This window comes from Castor canadensis, chromosome 17 (assembly GCF_047511655.1).
Source record: "Castor canadensis chromosome 17, mCasCan1.hap1v2, whole genome shotgun sequence".
In the NCBI taxonomy this organism is placed as follows: domain Eukaryota; kingdom Metazoa; phylum Chordata; class Mammalia; order Rodentia; family Castoridae; genus Castor; species Castor canadensis.
In genome coordinates, this window is record NC_133402.1 from 7253546 (window position 1) to 7272004 (window position 18459).

Here is an 18459-nt window from a genome sequence, read left to right on the forward strand (position 1 = left end):
CAAGTAAATACAGTAAATTTTAACATTTATTGAGGGCTTCATGGGACTGAGCACCACTGTTTTAAGTGCTTTTCTCTGTAGCAGGTCATCTAGTCCTTCAAGCAGTAGGTGTTATTATTTCCACAAATGAAGAAACAAGGCACACAGAGAGGTTGTATGACTGGCCTGAGGTCCCAGCTGGAAAGTGACAGGGCTGGTGGTCAAGCAAGCTCCCCAAGCTGTGTGCGTCACCCCTATCTTCTACTGCCTCTCTGGGGTTCCCCACATCAGACAGTTGCTGCTGAATTAAATAAAACTATAGTAACAATTGCCTGGCAGATGTTAGGTTTTAATATATGGTAGTCCTTTCAACATTGCTGCTCCATGACTGGCTGAGTGTGTCTCATATGTGACACTAACAACACTGTATTTCCATGACAGCTAAATTCCCACCTGCAAAATTGAATCTATTTCCCAACACAAGTCCAGGCCTAACTGATGCCTGAATATCTCAACTGTTCATTAGTCAAATGAGTGCTTTGTCCCCAGAGTTGGTACAAACATGGCCAGATGGTATCACCCTGCCTGATTAACTCTATAATCAGGCAGGATTTTATAATTGATGCTGCAGGATCAAAACAAGGCCATAAAAGTTGGACTCTGCCTGGGGCTCAAAGAGACCCTATTGCTTTCCATTTAAGAACTGGCACATCCTAAAGTCATAAAACAGCCACAAGAGGGAAGCTCTAGCCCTAGTTGTTTGGGCAATGCATTCCAGGCTGTCCCCCATCTTGGTCCCTGTTCTGGTTCCAGGCAGTGCATTAACAATGGTGGCTTTTACTGGGTTAGGGCTGGGATGGACGCCTGGCCCTATGACAAGGTAAGTCTCATTTTAGTAACAGTAGGAAGGACAACAGCTACCCTAGGGCTGCACATTCCACATGTTACACATTGTACAAACCAGGCACATGGTCACAACTAACAGACCTCAGCAAGACTTGCACAACAACCTTATCTAAATACACGGCCATAGCCTGAGGAAGGGCGCAAAGTCCAGATTGCTCTCAGCAGACAGGAAGGAAAGCCATGAGTGACAAGCACGGTTACAACACAAATGCTTTTCAACATCACACCTGAAATCCCAGCACTTGGGAGGCAGAGGCAGGAGGATCATGAGTTTGAGGCCACCTAGGCTACATAGTGAGATCCTGTCTCCAAAAACCAAGAAGTGTCTGAAGGCGTGGCTCACAAGGTAGAGCCTGAGTTCAAAACTCAGTACTGCCAAAAAAAGCCTAAAAAGCAAAAAAATCAAAACAAATACTTTTCAATGATCGCATGTTTTCTAGCATCTACACACTGCCTCTGAGTCCAGGATCGGAACTTAGTTGGAAAACTCTGCTTAGAAAGCTGGCGTGCGAGAAAAGAGATAAGAGACTGTGTTTATTATAGTGTTTTCTTCATTGGTTAAAACCAAGGACCTGCTCATGAAAACCGTAAACATTATTAGAAGGGCATAAAGGTAGAAGTGGAAAGTTTACTCCATTGCCTGTGCCCTCACCCCCACCACTACAACACTCCCCCCAGGGGCCACCAGTTAACCATTCACTTTTTGTGCTTTTTTTTTTTAATAAGCACAAATAAGATCACACAGAAATACACTGACAGTTGATTTGTTTTCACTTAACACTACCCAGGGTCACCTATCCACATCAGCAGATACAGGTTAATCTCTTCATTTATTTATTTAATTTTTGGTGGTGATACGGAGTTTGAACTCAGGGCTTTGTGCTTGTAAGGCAGGTGCTCTACCACTTAAGCCACAGCCCCAACTCAACCTCATTCTCTTTTTGGACCACATGTATTCCACAGTATGGATCCATCAACATTTATTTAACTGTGTGGCCTACTGTTGGAAAGTTAGGTGGTTTTCTGGGGTTTTGCTGTTAGAAATATTTCTGTGAACGTCCTCATTTGTATGATTGAGTATTTCCATTAGATGACTGCTATGGGCTGAACATTTCTGTTCCCCCAAATTCCCACTGCAGTGGTACTTGACTTTGGAATGTGAGTAGGTCATGGGGGTGGAGCCCTCACGAGTGGTATTAGTGCCTGTATAAAAGGAGCCCCAGTGATCTCCATCACCCCTTCTCCCATGTGAGAGCACAGCCGAAGATGGCTGTTCACGAACCAGACAGTGGGTCTCACCAGACACAGGATCTGCTTGATAGTCAACTTCCCAGCCTTCAGAACTTGGAGAAATAAATGTTTGAACCACCCAGTCTATGGAAATTGTTTTAACACACAAAGGAACCAAGATCTTATTTTGTTTTTAAAGGGGAGAAACACCCTAGACAAGTGCAGTACCACTGAGCCACACCCCCAGCCCTCCAAATCCAAAGGTGACTCCCAGTTTTAGAGAACCTGTTTCCTGTTGTTGCATAGCTATGGGGGATTCTCAAAACTTGGGGTGCCTCAGAGTTACTCAGGAAGCATAAACACACAAATGCCCAGGTGCTCCAGACTCTATGAGGATTCAGCACAGGCAACTTTTGTCGGTTTTGTTGTTGTTGATTTGGGGGTGGGAGGGGGTGCGTTGATTCTTTTGTTTTTTATTTTTTGAGACAGGGTCTCACTATGTAGCCCAGGCTGGTCTGGGCTGGTCTAGAACTCAAGATCCCCCTGCCTCGGCCTCCTGAATGCTGGGGTTATAGGGTGGTGGTGTTCACCACCACGCCTGGCTCAATTTTGCTTTTTTTCAAATAGCTCCCCGGTACTGCCCTACTGGGGTGTACTCATTTCCTGTTGTCACATGGAGGGCTGGGATTCTCACCCAGTAAAGGGATGAGTAGTGTACTTGCTCCGTGAGCCCTCTGCTGGCCATACGGGTAATGGGCTCTCACCTCCCAGAGACAGGCCCTTGCAGGCTCAACAGTGTGGGGACCCTCCAGGGCAGGATGGTCATTCCTGGCTGCATATTGGATTCACTGGAGAAGTTGACAATGACAACACAAGGTCTGGGCAGTTTTGAAAGCAGAGCCATGATACAACTGTAAGCCACGCACCCCGAAAAGCAAGCTAGCACTTCTGAACGGATTTCAGGCCCTCCAGGCCTGGCCAAGGCCACAAGCCAGCTCTGGGCCACGCTTACAGAACCAGTGCATGCCAAGTGCATGCCCCTGCACCCACATCCCCTCTGCCTAGGAAAACCACACATGCACCCATGACAACAGTTACCCAACTCTGAGAGACACAATCACTCCTTCCCCAGACCACCTCTCCAGCAGGGAGGACTAAACAAATGAAATATCTTTTTTTTTTTTTTTTAGGCTGCTTTGAACTTGCAGAACTCCTGCCTCCCCTCCGGAGTGTTAGGCTTATAGGTGTGTGCCCACAACGCCCAGCTTTTTCTTTTCCACGATCCTCCTGATCTCTGCCTCCTGAGTAGCTAGATCACAGGTGTGAGCACACTTATTTACATCTTTCGTTTGTTTGTTTGTGGTACTGGGATTCGAACTCAGGGCCTCACATTTGCTAGTAGGTGCTCTACCATTTGATCCATGTCCCCTTTTTATTTTGGGGATAGGGTGTGACATTTTTTTCCTGAGCTGACATGGACTTCGATCCTCCTATCTATGCTTCCTTCTTAGTTGGGGAAGAAAAGTGTGCACCATCACACACCTGAGAGGGGGGGTCTCACTCACTTTTTACCTGGGCTGGTTTGGAACCACGATCCTCATGATCTCTGCCTCCCAAGTATCTGGTATTACAAGTGTAAGACTATGCCTGTCTCCTTCATTTACATCTTTAGCTAAAAATTAGTAAAAATGAAAAGCTTTTTCCTCTTATTCTTAAAAATGCTCAAACTTTCTCTGGCCTTTCTTCTTTCTCTGATTTTCCAGGGCCTCCCACAATGATTAGGATACAACTGAGGCTCCTCCCTTCGCAGCTAAGCCTGGCTCTTGTCCCATACAGAAGCACCTGCTCTTTGGGGCACCTGCCTCCTTCTTCCACATCAGGTCCCTCCCACTGGGCCTGCTGTGCCCTCCTGCCATCCTGCCTAAGACCATCTGACCCCTGCAATACACTTGTCACCATCTGTAATTCCATACACCTATTTAACAGTGTCCCCCCCCCACACACACACACTAACCAAAGGCACTGATAGCAATGTCCACAGAGGCAAAAGTCTCTTATTATCCACAGTGTTGGGCACAAGGCAGGTCCCCCATCACCGAGGTTTAGGCAAATGTTTGCTGATTGGGAAGTCTGCAAGAACAGACCCTCTTGTGTTCTCTGCTTTTTTTTTTTTTTGCTTTTCTGAAATGGAATGAATCAACTAAAAAAAGAGGAACTTCTTTCATGTTACCTTGATTACTTTAAAAAGTCACTTTTCTCAAAACGCCATTTTTAGCCGACAGAGAGAGGATGTTACATTCTTTATAACAACGAGAAATGGAAATGACCTAAATAGTAAAGGCTAAAAGGACCAGCGAAATCCACTCGTGGAATATTTTGCAACTCCTGGATATTTCTTTTCCTTTTTCTTTTCTGGGCAGTAGTGGGGTTTGAACTCAGGGCTTTGAGCTTGCTAGGTAGGTGTTCTACCTCTTGAGCCACACCTCAAGCAATTCCTGGATTTTTTTAAAATGATTATCTATAATTGAGATAATCTTTTGTTATAACATGGAGTAAAAACACATCCTAACTCAGGAGGCAGAGATCAGGAGGATCATGGTTCGAAGCCAGCCTGGGCAAATAGTTCAAGAGACTCTATCTCAAAAATACCCAACACACAAAAAAAGGGCTGGTGGAGTGGCTCAAGGTATAGGCCCTGAGTCAAGCCCTAATACAGAAAAAAAAAAAAAAAAAGAGTCAACTTCAAGTATAGTATAACATCCTTGGTTTTTTGTTTTTGTTTTGTGGCACTGGTGCTTGAACTAAATGCCTTTTAAAAGCCTGGGAACACAATAAGATACTACTTTACACCCATTACAATATAGAAAACTGGAAAATAACCAGTTTGGGGAAGAACATGAAGAAACTGAACACTTCTGCTTTGCAGAAGAATGTAAAACAGGCCAGGCACAGTGGTGCACACTGTAACACGGCACTTGGGAGGCTGAGACAGGAGAATCATGAATTCAAGGTCAGTCTGGGCTACATACTAATACCTTGTCTCAAAAAAAAAAAAAGTGAAATAGTGCAGCCACTGTGGAAAAGTTTAGTATCATCTCAGAAAGTTAAACAAAGAATTTCCATACACTGTGGTTTGGAAGTGTCCCCAAACAGCCATGTGTTAAGAAACCTGTTCACCAGCCTGTGGTTCTACTGGGAGGTGGTGGAACCCTTAAGAGGTAGAGCCCACTGGAAGTGAGGTCTTTGGGTGTGCCCTAGAAAGGGGTAGCAGGACCCTTTCCTGTCTCTCTCCTTGCTTCCTGGCCACCATAAAGTGGACAGGCCTTCTCCACTACTGGCTCCCACCATGATGTACAGTACCTCCACAGGCCCAAAGCAAGTGGGACAAGCAACTATGAACTGAAACCTCTGAAACCATGGGCCAAATAAGCCTTTCTTCTTTTTGTGCTGATTTATCTCAGGTATTTTGTCATAGTGATGAAAAGCTGACTAATACACCATAAAATCTAGGAATTCAGTTTCTCAGCATGTACCCAAAAGAATTGAAAGTAGGGACTCAAACAGACCCCTGCACACCAGCATGCAGATCAGTGTTAGTCATGACAGTCAATAGGTGGAGACAATCCAGATGTTCAGCAACACTGGAAAGGGAACCGGGTATGGTGGGATGCACCTATAATTCCAGCACTCAGGAGGATCTAAATTTGAGGCCAGCCTGGGCTACAAGGTAAGACCCTGTCTCAAAAAAAGCAACAAATAGGTAAAATAGTAAATGAACATAATTACTCTACGATAAAATAGGAATTAACTTCTGGTACATTCTACAACACAGATGTTATGACACGGGTGCACCCATACACATTATGCCAAACACAGAAAGGCATAGATGGTGGGATTCCATTTATAGGAGATATCCAGAATCCAGGAGAGACAGAAAGCAGATCAGCCGTCTGGGCTGAGGCATGGACACTACTGAATGGTAGAGATTCTGCTGGGAATGTTGAAAGGCTCTGGAAATGGATAGTGGTGTGGCTGCACACCACTGTATATGTCCTTGAATTGTACATTTAAAAATGACTTAGGGATAAACTTAAAGCCCGGCATGGTGGAGCATGCCTGCAATCCCAGCTACTCAAGGCAGAAGGAAAACAGCAGAGGATCCCAGTTTGTGGCCAGCCCGGAAACTTAAGTGAGATCCTACCTGAAAAACAAACTAAAAACAAAACAACTGGGGGCTTGGCTCAAGTGGTAGCATGCTTGCATATGTTCAAGGCACAATCCCTAGTATCACAAAAAAAATTTTAAAAAGGATAACTCTGTTGTGCATATTTTATTACAATTTAAAAAAAAAAAAAAGGCCTGGGCGAGGTGCCAGTGGCTCATGCCTATAATCCCAGCTACTCAGGAGGCAGACATCATGAGTATTGCAGTTCAAAGCCAGCCCCAGGCAAACAGTTCACAAGACCCTATCTTGAAAAAACCCATCACAGGAAAAGGCTGGTGGAGTGGCTCAAGTGGCACAGTGCCTGCCTGGCAAGCATGAGGGCCCGAGTTTAAGCCCCAGAACCACCAAAAAAAGGATACACAACAAAACATTTAATTGTTGACTTTTTTTTTTTCTGGTAGGACTGGGTTTGAACTCAGGCCTTCCCACCTGCAAAGCAGGTACTCCACCACTTCAACCATGCCTCCAGTCAATTGTTGACTTTTGTTTGTTTGTTTCTTACAGTACTGGTGCCTCATGCATGCTAGGCAAACACTCAACCACTGAGCTACAGCTCCAGTCCTAATTACCTAACTGTTGACTTTTGAGTGGCCAAATTATAAAGCTCATGCCTTCATAAGTACATATTGTTATAGCGATGATGCATATTAACCACCTATAGTTTATGAGACGATATTTCAGCATAATAGTCTCAGCCATGACTACAGCATGAGAGCCTCTGGACCTCTAAGTGGTGAATAAAGTCTCAGCTGTGTGCTGGGATTCAGTGAACACCCCCACCCCAGAGTGGAGACACACGTATGTTGGGATGAAACAAGCTCACTCTAGGCCCCATCCAGTTCCTTCTGCTGCTAGGTACGCAAGCAGGACCAGCACGGGGCTCTGGAAGTCCCCACTGGCTGCCCGAAGCCATCCTCTGTGCCATGACCTCTTAATCGAAGGCTTAATATTTGCTCTAGGCTGCTGAATTTGCAAAGCACCTGGCATTTATTATTTGTGTTTGCTTTGTGCTGCTACAGATGGAACCCGGGGCCTCTTGCAATCTAGGCAAGTGCACAACACTGAATTACACTCCCAGATTGCCCACTGATTGTTTACTGTGACACTCGTCCCAGGAGACAGACAGGACTTTCCATTTCACAGATGCCAACGCCGATACCTTGTCCCAGGCAGGGAGCTGAGGGTTCACAAAACCCAAGTCTCTTGACTCCAGATACCTTGCTTGACGGCCATGCCCTCTGCCTTCCAGGTTCTCAGCAGCAGGCTGTCAGTGAACTTGTAGCTTCCTCCAGGAACTGCCTCTTAACAGAAACTTCCTGCCATTACCTGACTGAATGTGATAAGCAAGTACAGTAAGATTTTTCACTAAGGGTCTTTTCCTAAACCAGGTTTTTAGCTTCTGCCTTGTGGATTTCTTTTGTTTTGCAGTGCTAGGGTTTGAACTCAGGGCCTACACTTTGACCACTCCACCAGCCCTTCTTTGTGATGGGTTTTTTCAAGATAGGGTCTCCAGAACTACTTGCCCACACTGAACCAAGATCCTCCTGATCTCTGCGTCCTGAGTAGCTAGGATTACAGATGTGAGCATCAGTACCCGGCTGCCTTGTGGATTTCTTCATCCCAAGATGAGTCCCCAGGAGCCCTCAGTCTTGTCAGAGATCCAGGCAGCCTGGGGCTACCAGAGGCCTGGCTCCCTGATGTTCACTTGAGTGCAGCCAGTGTCCCAAACACCTGCGAGAAACGCTTTCTGTCTAGAATGAGTCCATAGCGCAGGGTGAGGTAGAAGGTCTGTTTTCCACTGTACTGCTGGATGCGAACGAACACATCCTGGGGTCGGTCCTGGGTCTCTGTCAGGGGCATCACATCTGCCACGGGACAGTATGTGTCCTGCCGCCAGCCCCAGAAGGTCAGGTGGGCCACCCGCAGTATGGTGCCGGACTCATTCACATACAGAATGCCCACCAGCCTCCGGAAGAAATAGCTCATCCAATAGAGCATGGCCAAGGCAAACCCAGCTACACCGCTCAGGAGGCACAGTGAGTTGAGAGTCATGACACCCTGTGAGTACAGGTAGAGGCCTGGTGGCAGAGCCACCACTGTCATGGCTGTCTGTGCTAGCTTTAGCCGAGACACATACCCCAAAGCTCTAATGGCACCAAAACGGTAGACCATCTGGAATTTCTCAGTCTCCATATCTGGTGGCTTCTCTGTTGAGGTGGGTGACCTGATCCCCACCCACCTCTTGGGTACCTTCTGCCCACTGTAGCACCATAGCCCATGGAGAGGCCTTCCCCATGCAGCTGGCCCTGGCGACCTCGGCACAACTCGGAGGAGAAGGGCAGCCTGGAAAGGAGACAGGAGACATTTCTCTTATGAAACTCAATCATGCCAACCACACAATGAACAATTGCAAAGCATCCACTGGGGAGGCTTCTGCCAACCCTGCAAAGTCACCATTACTGCCAGAAAAGGAGACAAAGGTAAAGCCAGATGCTTTATTCCATGCGAGCTTCACAAATGTGATTTAGGAAAGATACCGCTGCAGCTATTTTACCACTAAGGAAACAGCCCAGAGAGGGTAAGGAACTTACCCAAGGCCACCAGAATGAATATGATGGAACATTTCCACTTCCCCCCAGCCAGTTTCAAGTAAATACAGAAAAGGTGTAGTCAGGAGTGGTAACACATGTCTGTAATCCCCAGCACTTGGGAGGCAGAGGCTGGAGGATAGTGAGTAGGAGGTCAGTCTGGGCTACATAAGGGAGATCCTGTCAAAAAAAAAAAAAAAGGAGAGGTAGGGCTGATGGAGTGGCTCAAGTAGTAAGAGTGCCTGCCTAGCAAGAATGAGGCCCTGAGTTCAAACCCAGTGCTGACAAAAAACAAGGACGAGGAAGGGAGAGGAAGGTTTCGGGAGGGGTAAAGCTGGGCTGGACACTGGACTCACAAGGCTGTGTGAACATTTCCCAAACAGTAAACTAGTTAATCAGTATCCTAGAGGGGAACCCCAGCAATAGATTTGTGAGACAGTTATCACAGTAACTTTGAAGTTCTCTGCCCGGTTTAGATTTTCTTGGTGTTGGATGGAAGTGCTGCTTCCTATGGGCCTAGGTGGGCAAAGGAGAATAGCAGAGGAGTGAGGCAGGGTGGTCCCAACACAAAGCACAAGGATTTGATTAGTGCGTAGTATAGAGAGGAAAAGCTCTGGGCTTGAAGCCCAGATTCTGACTCCATCAGTCACTACCTGCAGATCCTGGGTTAAATTATTCTTCAATCTCTGAGCCTCAGTTTCTGCACATTCCAAATCAGAGACTCAGAATATACTCAACGAGACGATGCTTTTTTTTTTTTTTTTTTAACTCAGGGCCTTTTTTTGTGATGGGTTTGTTTGAGATAGGGTCTCTCAAACTATTTGCCTGGGCTGGCTTCGAACCGCGATCCTCCTTCCTAATCTCTGCCTCCGGCGTAGCTAGGATTACAGATGTGAATCACCAGCGCCCGTACTTGTTGCGCGGTGAGCGCTGAGAGTTTTAGCAACCACCGGGGTCGCTCCACGTAACCAGAAAGGCGCAGAGGCCGAAGATCGGCAAACCAAAACCCCAGCCACGGCTTCGTCCCGCGGACAACGGGAGTCAGAGACCCAGGCGTCCTGCTGGCCACCCCCAGCTTCAACTACAACCCGGGTCTCCAAAGCTCTTCATCTCCCCGACCTCTCCTCACCCCGCCTTCTTACCATGAGGACCTAAGCTGCTGCCGGAAGTAAACTCCTCCTGCGCGCGGAAACTCTGTATACGCATGCGCGTACTCAGACGTAAGCGTAAGTGTAGTGCGCATTGCATCTTGGGAGTTGTGGTCCAGGCAATATGACTGCCGCAAGTCCCAGGCATTGAGGAGCCTGTGGGAATTCTCCCCTTCCCGACATGCTCTACGGTTCAACAAACGCACCCGGAAGTTCCGTGCCGAGTTCCTGGTGCCAACAGGTCGTGTCAAGAGCGAGCGCAAATTGGAGATATGGCTGCCGCCGGCCCCACGCTCTGCCTCTTCGATGTGGACGGGACCCTGACGGCCCCTCGACAGGTAGGCGGCGCCCGGGAGGCTGGTGGCTGATGGTGCGGAATCCCTGCTGCTCCCAGACCGGATTGACATCCCCCGGGGGAATGAGACGGAAGTCCTAACCCGGGTGCTCAGAGAGACTAGATGGGGCCAAAAAACTGTCAGAGCAGGAAACTTGTATTGGGTCGGAAAGTACCGTTCTGGACTTCACCGCAGGCCCTGGGGACCGATGGACCCGGATTGGCGCCTTAGCGCAGCGCCTTGTCAGCTACGTGACTTCTCCGTCCTGTCGCCTGTGGGCTGTGCCTTGTAACGTATTAAAGACGTAGGTTTCCAGGTCAATCAGTGGAGTCTCGGCTTCCCATCTTGACAGCTGTGCGACCTTGAACAAGTCAGTTAACCTCTCAGAGCCTCGCGGGTTGCAGCTTTAAATGGGGACGTTGCCTGTTCCATATGGTGTTTGTGAGGACCTAATGGAATCATGTACGTTCATGCAAGTGCTTTGCACAGACTCAGCCTGGAAGATTAGCCACCTCCACAAGCCCCTGTAGGGGACTGAGGTGATGCGAGAAACCTAGATTGTTACAAGACTGGCTGCTGAGAGCATCCTTGGGGTCTTGCAAACCTGTTTCCCACGCCCAGATTTTGGTCACGTGGTTTCAGTCAACATCAGCCTCGTGAGTCTCTCTCTGCTTCCTTTGCACAAATTGGTTGGTGCACACCAATCCTTCAGACTTGAGAATGGCCTCACTATCCTCAACTTCTACCCCACCCACCTTTAGTTTCGGTGAAGTGTGAGCTCCAGAAGTCCATGTCAAGTGTGTGACCTTAGATGCAAGGTTTCTAAGCTGCAGATTTGATCCATCTAAATGACAGCACCCAACAAAAGGGACAAGTTCTCCAAAGGCCCTTTCTAACTCCATTTTATCATCACACACTTGGGAATTATTACAAGCCCATAGCAATCTAGAATTGACACCAGCAATTCGTGTTTTGCACAGGACCATATATAGCAAATGTTTTTGTCTGTGTAGATCATATGATCTTTAGTAACTGCTCAAGTTCAGTGCAGAAGGAGTTGTAGACCTTATGTAAACATAGTGTGACTATGTATTTATTATAAAAACAAGCAGCTGCTCAGTTTGGCACAGTAGTGATCTAGAGTTGACATTATCAAGCCTTTTAGTTGTTGTTTGTTATGGGGTTTTGTTTGTTTTGGATACTAGAAATTGACCCAGGGCTTTGTACAGGGAAGTGCTTGGCCACTTGAACCATGCTCCCAGCCCTTCCAAGCCTTTTTACACAGTGTTAGACTCTCTCAGTCCTCCATCTTTTTCATCTCAGGTGGGATAGTTGTTACTACCCTCTTATAAATACTCATTGAAGCCTTTACCTCAGCTTCACAGCTCAGACCTGGTACAAGTCCCTGGACCTCAGGACACTCATTTGTCAGGGTTACCATTTCCTTTCACTGTGCTAAGGTGAAAGCTGTTCCAGGTGCTTGGTATGCTGTTGGGAAAGTGCTTCTGATTCCCAGAAAGACTCAAGATATCTAAGTATAAAATAGCAAAGAAACCAAGTGACCCAGAATTTTCTTGAAACATTATGTCCTCTTTGCTCAAAAAAATCTATAATTTAAAAACTTTCCTGTGGGCTGGATACTAAAGGTAAAATATAAAAATATTATAGCAGTAGTTCTATTCATCTTAACAGCCTTTCCCTCAATACATGTGCATTCTCAAACATTGATAAACACAGCAGTCTGGAAGGGGAAGAACAGGTTATCTTTAGTTATTGCAGTTGCTGAAACAGGATATGACATACTCAAGTTAAATCTAGTCAGTGAACTCTAAAGGTTTACATGCCACATTTTTAATACTAGCTTTGTTGCGCTAAGTCCTCCTAAAAATGCTGTGCCATCTAAAAACAATTGGGACTTAGAAGAACAAAATCTTTCACAATGAAGGGAACATAAACTTACATGGATTGTTTTCCAACCTTGCAGCATGAAATATTTCAAATATGAATCAATGAAAAAATTACACAGAGCCAGGCGCTGGTGTCTCTGCCTGTAATCCTCGCTACTCAGGAGACAGAGATCAGGAGGATTGCAGTTTGAAGCCAGTCCAGGGCAAATAATTCGCAAGACCCTATATTGAAAATACTCAACACAAACAGTACTGGTGCAGTAGCTCAAATGGTGGAGCACCTGCCTAGCAAGTGTGAGGACCTGAGTTCAAACCCCAGTACCACCAAAAAAAAACACAAAATACCCATATCCCAGATGTAAAAATGGTTGACATTTTGTCATACTAACTTTGATTTTCTTTTGTTGAAAAACTTCCAAATTGCAGGCGTCACACCACTTCTCCCTCTCTAGGACATTGTTCTTCACAAGCATAGTGTCATTATCACACCTGACAGATGACCTCCAATTCCCCAATACTATGTCATGCCATAGCCCAGGGGCCAGCATACTTTCCTGTGAAAGGCCAGGCAGTGACTAGCTGGAGGCTTTGCAGGCCACACAGTCTGTCACAACTGCTCTATTCTGCCTTTTATAGCATAGAAGTAGCCACACATAGCCATACACAAACAGGCGTGGCTGTCAGAGAACTGGCAGCAGCTCTGATGGTAGCCCACAGACCCCAGTTTACTTATTCTTCATGTCCATAGTGAATTTTCTTTAATTGCCCCCTAAAAAATGTCTTCTATAAATTGTTTTTCTGAGGGTGAATTTTTAACTTTTTTTCTACCTCAATTTCAATCTTTTGGATTTTTCTCTGTCTTTATTTTGTCAAGAATGATTTATAAGCCGGGCATGAGTGGCTCACACCTGTAATCCTAGCTACTCAGGAGGCAGAGATCAGGAGGATCGAGGTTTGAAACCAGCCTGGGCAAATGATCGAGAGACCCTATCCTGAGAAAGTCCTTCACTATTCTGCAGGAAAAAAAAAAAAAAGATTTACAACCACCAACACAAGGGTTATTTGGGAACATCAAAACCATTGCACAGTGATTTTTTTCTAAAGCTTTTCTAAAGATTTCTACACTGGGAGGTAGTGTAGCTGCTCTGCTGTGGTTACAGCATGCGGGTCTTAGCTCCCATCAAAAAGTATCACTACCACTTGGAAGCACGAAGGTGTTCTTTACAATCCAGTCACACTGGAGAACATGTGACGGCAGGGCACAAGACCATTAGCTCATCCCTGTGCACAAGAGTTGAGGATGGAATAAATTGTACCGTTAGGCTTCTGTGCGTCGATGGAGGTATTGCTGCTGTTGTGGGTTAGCATTGCATTTTAATATTTTGCAATTATGCTGGGGACATGACTCAAGCAGTAGAATGTGCAATCAAAGGCCTTTTCCCACTTCCTCCCAGTGAGCTATTGGGTGTGAACAAACTACTATGGACTCGGGAACCAAGTCTTACAGCTTTCTGACTCAGAGCCCAGTAGGACAGTTCCAGATTTTGTCTAGTAGGTCAAGATTCCTCTGGAAGAGGTAGAAAAGGTCACATTATTATAAAACCCTCTGTGCATTTCTATTAATCATATGCATGTATTGAATTGTAGACATTTCTATAGTGTGGCTAAGTTAAATGATATACTGGGGTTTGAACTCAGGGCCTACACCTTGAGTCATTCCAGCAGCCTTTTTTGTGTTAGATATTTTCAGGATAGGGTCTTGTGAGTTATTTGCCCAGGCTGGCTTTGAACCACGATCCTCCTGATCTCTGCCTCCTGAGTAACTAGAATTACAAGCATGAGCCAGACGCCCAGCTTTGTGATTTTCTTTTTCAAGATATTCAGTATAAGTTTACATTAGGATCACTAAAAGTAATGAATTATTAAGATTAGAAGTTCATTGTGGGGCTCAACGGTAGAGCACTTACCTAGCATTGCATGAGGCTCTGGATTATATTTCCAGCACCAAAAGTAAATAAATAGATAAAATCTCATGTGATTTGTCTTAATATAGGGAGAGTTTTTCAGCTTTGTTTAAAATTTATTTTGAATTATCATACTGGAATTTAAGTACTATAAAAATATACCATTAAAACTACTGTTCATAGACAGGAGATTTACTTCTAGGGAAGAGTTAAAAAAAAAAAGAAATCTGATGATATTACTGTTATGCTTTTTTTTGTTTTTGCTTTTGTGGTCTGGGGATCAAGCCCAGGGCTTCACACACGCTAGACATGGTGTTCTTACCATTAAGTTACATCCCCCTTGCCTTTCTTTGTTTTGTATAACTATACTGAATCAATTCTGGATTTCCTTTTTTTTTTTTTTTTTTTTGAGGTACTTGAATTCAGGGCCTATACCTCGAGCCACTCTACCAGCCCTTTTTTTGAGATGGGGTCTCACAGAACTATTTGCCCAGGCTGGCTTTGAACTGTGATCCTCCTGATTTCTGCTCCTGAGTAGCTAGGATTTCAAGAGTGAGCCATTGGTGCCCAGCTGGATTTCCCTTTTAGTTTCATTATGTTATTATGTTTTAAAATCAATAACTTAGTCAAGTTTACAGCTACACTCCTATAATCCCAGCTTTTGGGTGGTGGAGAGAGGAGAATCATGAGTTCGAGGCTAGCCTGGGCTGCCTAGTGAGACCCTGTCTCAAAAAATAAAATAAATAAACAACAAATTCACAAGATACAGTGTCATGCACCTGTAGTCCCAACTACTCAGGAGGCTGAAGCAAGATCCCTTGAGCTCAGGAGTTCAAGAGCTGCACGGGCAACATAGCAAGACCTAATTTCTAAACAAAACAACAAAAAAAGGAAAATGGATGGAAAAACACACAACAATTATTAATCAATTCCTTTTCTGTTTAAATTTTCGTAAAAATCAATAAAATTTAACAAGTTTGTTCCAATAAAAAGCTAATGGTGCACAATTTTCACAACAATATCTGAATTTCTCTGTTGAGCTCATAACTGAACTGGCTGTGTATGAAGTAGGAGCTGAGTTGCTATTGCAGTTTTAGTTTGCTGATGTTCTTGTGATCTTTAGTTTGCTGACTATTGTATGTTCCTTCTTGAACTGTAGAGAATTACAAAGGAAATGGATGACTTTCTACAAAAATTGAGGCAGAAGACCAAAATCGGAGTGGTAGGCGGGTCGGACTTTGAGAAAGTGCAGGAGCAACTGGGAAATGATGGTAATCAAACCGCCACTGATTACATTTGTCACAGATTAACTTTCCAAGGATATTGGGCTCTCTCCCATATGGCATACTTTCTGTTTCCTTTGGGAAGTTTTCCTTTGCTTTCAGTCCTGTAAGGGAAGTTCTGGACTTGCTGATGAAGCCTTTTTCTCAGATGTGTAGGTAGATTCACCTAGAAAGGCAAGTGTTCAGGTCTTGGCACATGAATATCTTTCTGCCTGGAGTACTTGATTGTCCCCTCACTGCTCCCTAGCCTCATCACAGACCTCACCTCCTGACTATCCTCACCCACCTGTGGAGATACCCTCTGGGTCTAGATGCCTTGTTCCTATAGTCTTAACCCTGTGTTTGCCAGAGTTCCCTATCGTGACAGGCTCCTTCACGTGCACCAAACCAGAATCCACAGCGTAGGACCCTAGAGGCTGGACAATCTCATTGGTGCCTTCTTTGGAGATTCTAACTCAGTAGGTCTTTGGGACCTGGGAATCTGTTGTAGTAAGTGCCCATATAGATTCAGGTGCACAACCTGCTAAGGGAATGTTTTCTAATTCTTGAAAACTGCTGGTTTTATGTGTGCCATAAAGTCTAGAGCTATACACTATTCATCTCTAACCCAGAGCCTGGCCAGTGAGACATAGTGAGTGGCTAGATGAGAGGATGGAGAGTTCTTTAAAACCCTGTTGTTATGCTGGGTGTTGCCCTAGCATTCAGGAGGATGAGGCAGAAGAATAATGAGTTTGGGGCCAGCCTGGACTACCTAGTGAGCCCCTCCTCTACAAAACAAAACAAAACTATTATCCCCAAGAGTTCTGACAGCTTGGAACCAGCTCCTCTAGAGCAAGGGATTTGGTACTGTTGACATTTGGAGGGCTGTCCTGTGTGTGCACAATGTTCAGCACTGTCCCTGGTTTTTGCTCACTAGATACCAGCGGAGTACACACACAGAGTTTTGGCAACCAAATCTGTCTCCAGATGTTACCAAATGTCCCCTGGGGATAACATATGCCCAGTTAGGAGCTACTGCTCTGAATGTCGTATCTTAAAGTGCAAATCTGGGTTGATTTTGTTTATTGGCTCCTTTGTACTGAAAAAGCATCTGTGTAGTCCTTTAAAACTCTCTGTTCCACTAACACTCAGTTTTCTTGCAGATGCTGTGTTTAGAAATGCTATAAACAATACAATGGGTACATGAAGCCCGGAAATCCTATCATCTAGTCGTGGTGTATAACACTCGCTCAGAGGGATTTTGTATCAGAGTGGCATAGTGTCTGTACACTTCAGAGAATGTGTAACAAGAGAATCAAAACACAAGCTGGAAAACAATTGAAGACTCACCTGTATCAGATTGCCTTATTAAATTACAGATGTCAGTGTCCCACCCAACACAGTGGTGCAATTCAAGGGGTTCTAAGCCTGGGATCTACAATTCAACAAGTGCCTAAAATTTGAGAATCCCTTCACTAAGATCATACGGCAGTCTCCTGGTCTTACTAGTTGTACAAACCACCTGAACAGCTTTAAAAACAAAATTGGTCTAATTTGTAGTCTGTTCCTGGTAGTTTTGATGTAAAAAGTCTGAGAGTGGAGCTTGGAAATCCATGTTTTTCACTCACTCACTGCCCTGGTGCTGCTGACTATGGCAAGGTTTAGGAGCCATGATAGACCAGCAGCTCACCGACTCCCCCATCTCCAGCTCAGTCTCATCCTTTAAATTTATAACCAAGGAGCCATTTTTATAAGGAGCTTTTCCTGTTCCCTGTCTGCTAAGATGAGATGGTTTTTCATTGTCCTTACTGGAGTTGAGCAGTTTTTATTGGTGGTGGGTGACAGCCAAGTAGAAACTCATGTTTTAACTTATTACATTCTGAGTTTTCTTTGTTTTGGTTGTAGTGGTTGAGAAATACGATTATGTATTTCCAGAAAATGGCTTGGTAGCATACAAAGATGGGAAACTCTTGTGTAAACAGGTAGGTTCTTGAGTATACAGCCTACTATTTACTACTATAAAAATGTTGTCTAAAGGAGTATTTGATGTTTGATATACCTCTGGGGAGGTATGCTGGAGAGCTGAAGAACAGGAGGGAATGAATATGCACTCTTTAAGTTTTGAATTTTCAAGCATGTGACTGCTACATATTCCAATTGGTAACTAAATTTTTATAGTTGTGTTTTAGTGATGCTTAAATGTAATATTTTGTTATGGTAACACAATCTAGGGCAGGCCGTCTCAGCATAAGCATCTTTAAGGTATATAGCTCTTAGGATAGGATCACCTGCTCAGATGTAGGAGGAAGTCGAAGCAAAACAAATGCATTTTCTCTCTGTAGATGATTAAATTGAATAAAAGCAACATCAGTAAGGTCTTTGGACCTTCCAGGAAATATTTGAAAGGTGGTGAATACAAAACTCTTGAGTAATGAAGCAGAAAATGCTTTTGACCAAAGCCTTTGGCTTGCCTGATGTTTTGGGAGAGGTAAAAGTACAGTGGGGCGTGTCACTGTTCTTGTCCCCAACTCAGCAACTTGCGACTTTCCTGTAATAGTGGCTGAAGAGCTGGTTTGCTATAAAGCTGTTTTGAAAGTACTTCCGGCTAAATCAAGTAACTCCAGTATTTTTTTCCTAGAATATTCAAGGTCACCTGGGCGAGGCCCTAATTCAAGACTTAATCAACTATTGTTTGAGCTACATTGCAAAAATTAAACTCCCAAAGAAAAGGTGAGTCTGCTTTTAGCACAGAGGCTCTGCAGGAATATGGAGCCATGTCATCTGGGGTCCATGTTCCTTTATTTCCAGACCCCAGCACTTAGCAAGACTAATTGGAAAGCCAGGTATGGTGATACATATCTATAATCCCAGCATCTCAAAAAAATAATAATAATTGGAAATAGTCTGTAAAGCCA

General features: G+C 44.8%; 2 protein-coding genes across 5 annotated transcripts in view; one reads left to right on the forward strand and one right to left on the reverse strand.

The window, feature by feature from the left end:
* Tmem186 (transmembrane protein 186) lies at window positions 1–10199 on the reverse strand. Its single transcript, XM_020178647.2, has 2 exons — window positions 10071–10199; window positions 1–8683 (listed from the first exon to the last, which is right to left on the reverse strand). The coding sequence occupies exons 1-2, from the start codon at window positions 10071–10073 to the stop codon at window positions 8042–8044; spliced, it is 645 nt and encodes a 214-aa protein (XP_020034236.1). The 5' UTR covers window positions 10074–10199; the 3' UTR covers window positions 1–8041.
* The window catches only part of Pmm2 (phosphomannomutase 2), a 19674-nt gene continuing 11413 nt past the window's right edge, over window positions 10199–18459 (forward strand). For 2 of the 4 annotated variants that reach the window (XM_074060458.1, XM_020178637.2), the window contains exons 1-4: window positions 10257–10414; window positions 15442–15553; window positions 17450–17526; window positions 18183–18274. In XM_074060458.1, the coding sequence (XP_073916559.1) occupies window positions 10349–10414; window positions 15442–15553; window positions 17450–17526; window positions 18183–18274 (347 nt within the window). In that variant the 5' untranslated portion in view covers window positions 10257–10348. Of the gene's footprint in view, window positions 11068–15441; window positions 15554–17449; window positions 17527–18182; window positions 18275–18459 lie in introns of all 4 variants that reach the window. The other 2 variants (XM_074060460.1, XM_074060459.1) reach the window with 2 other exon arrangements.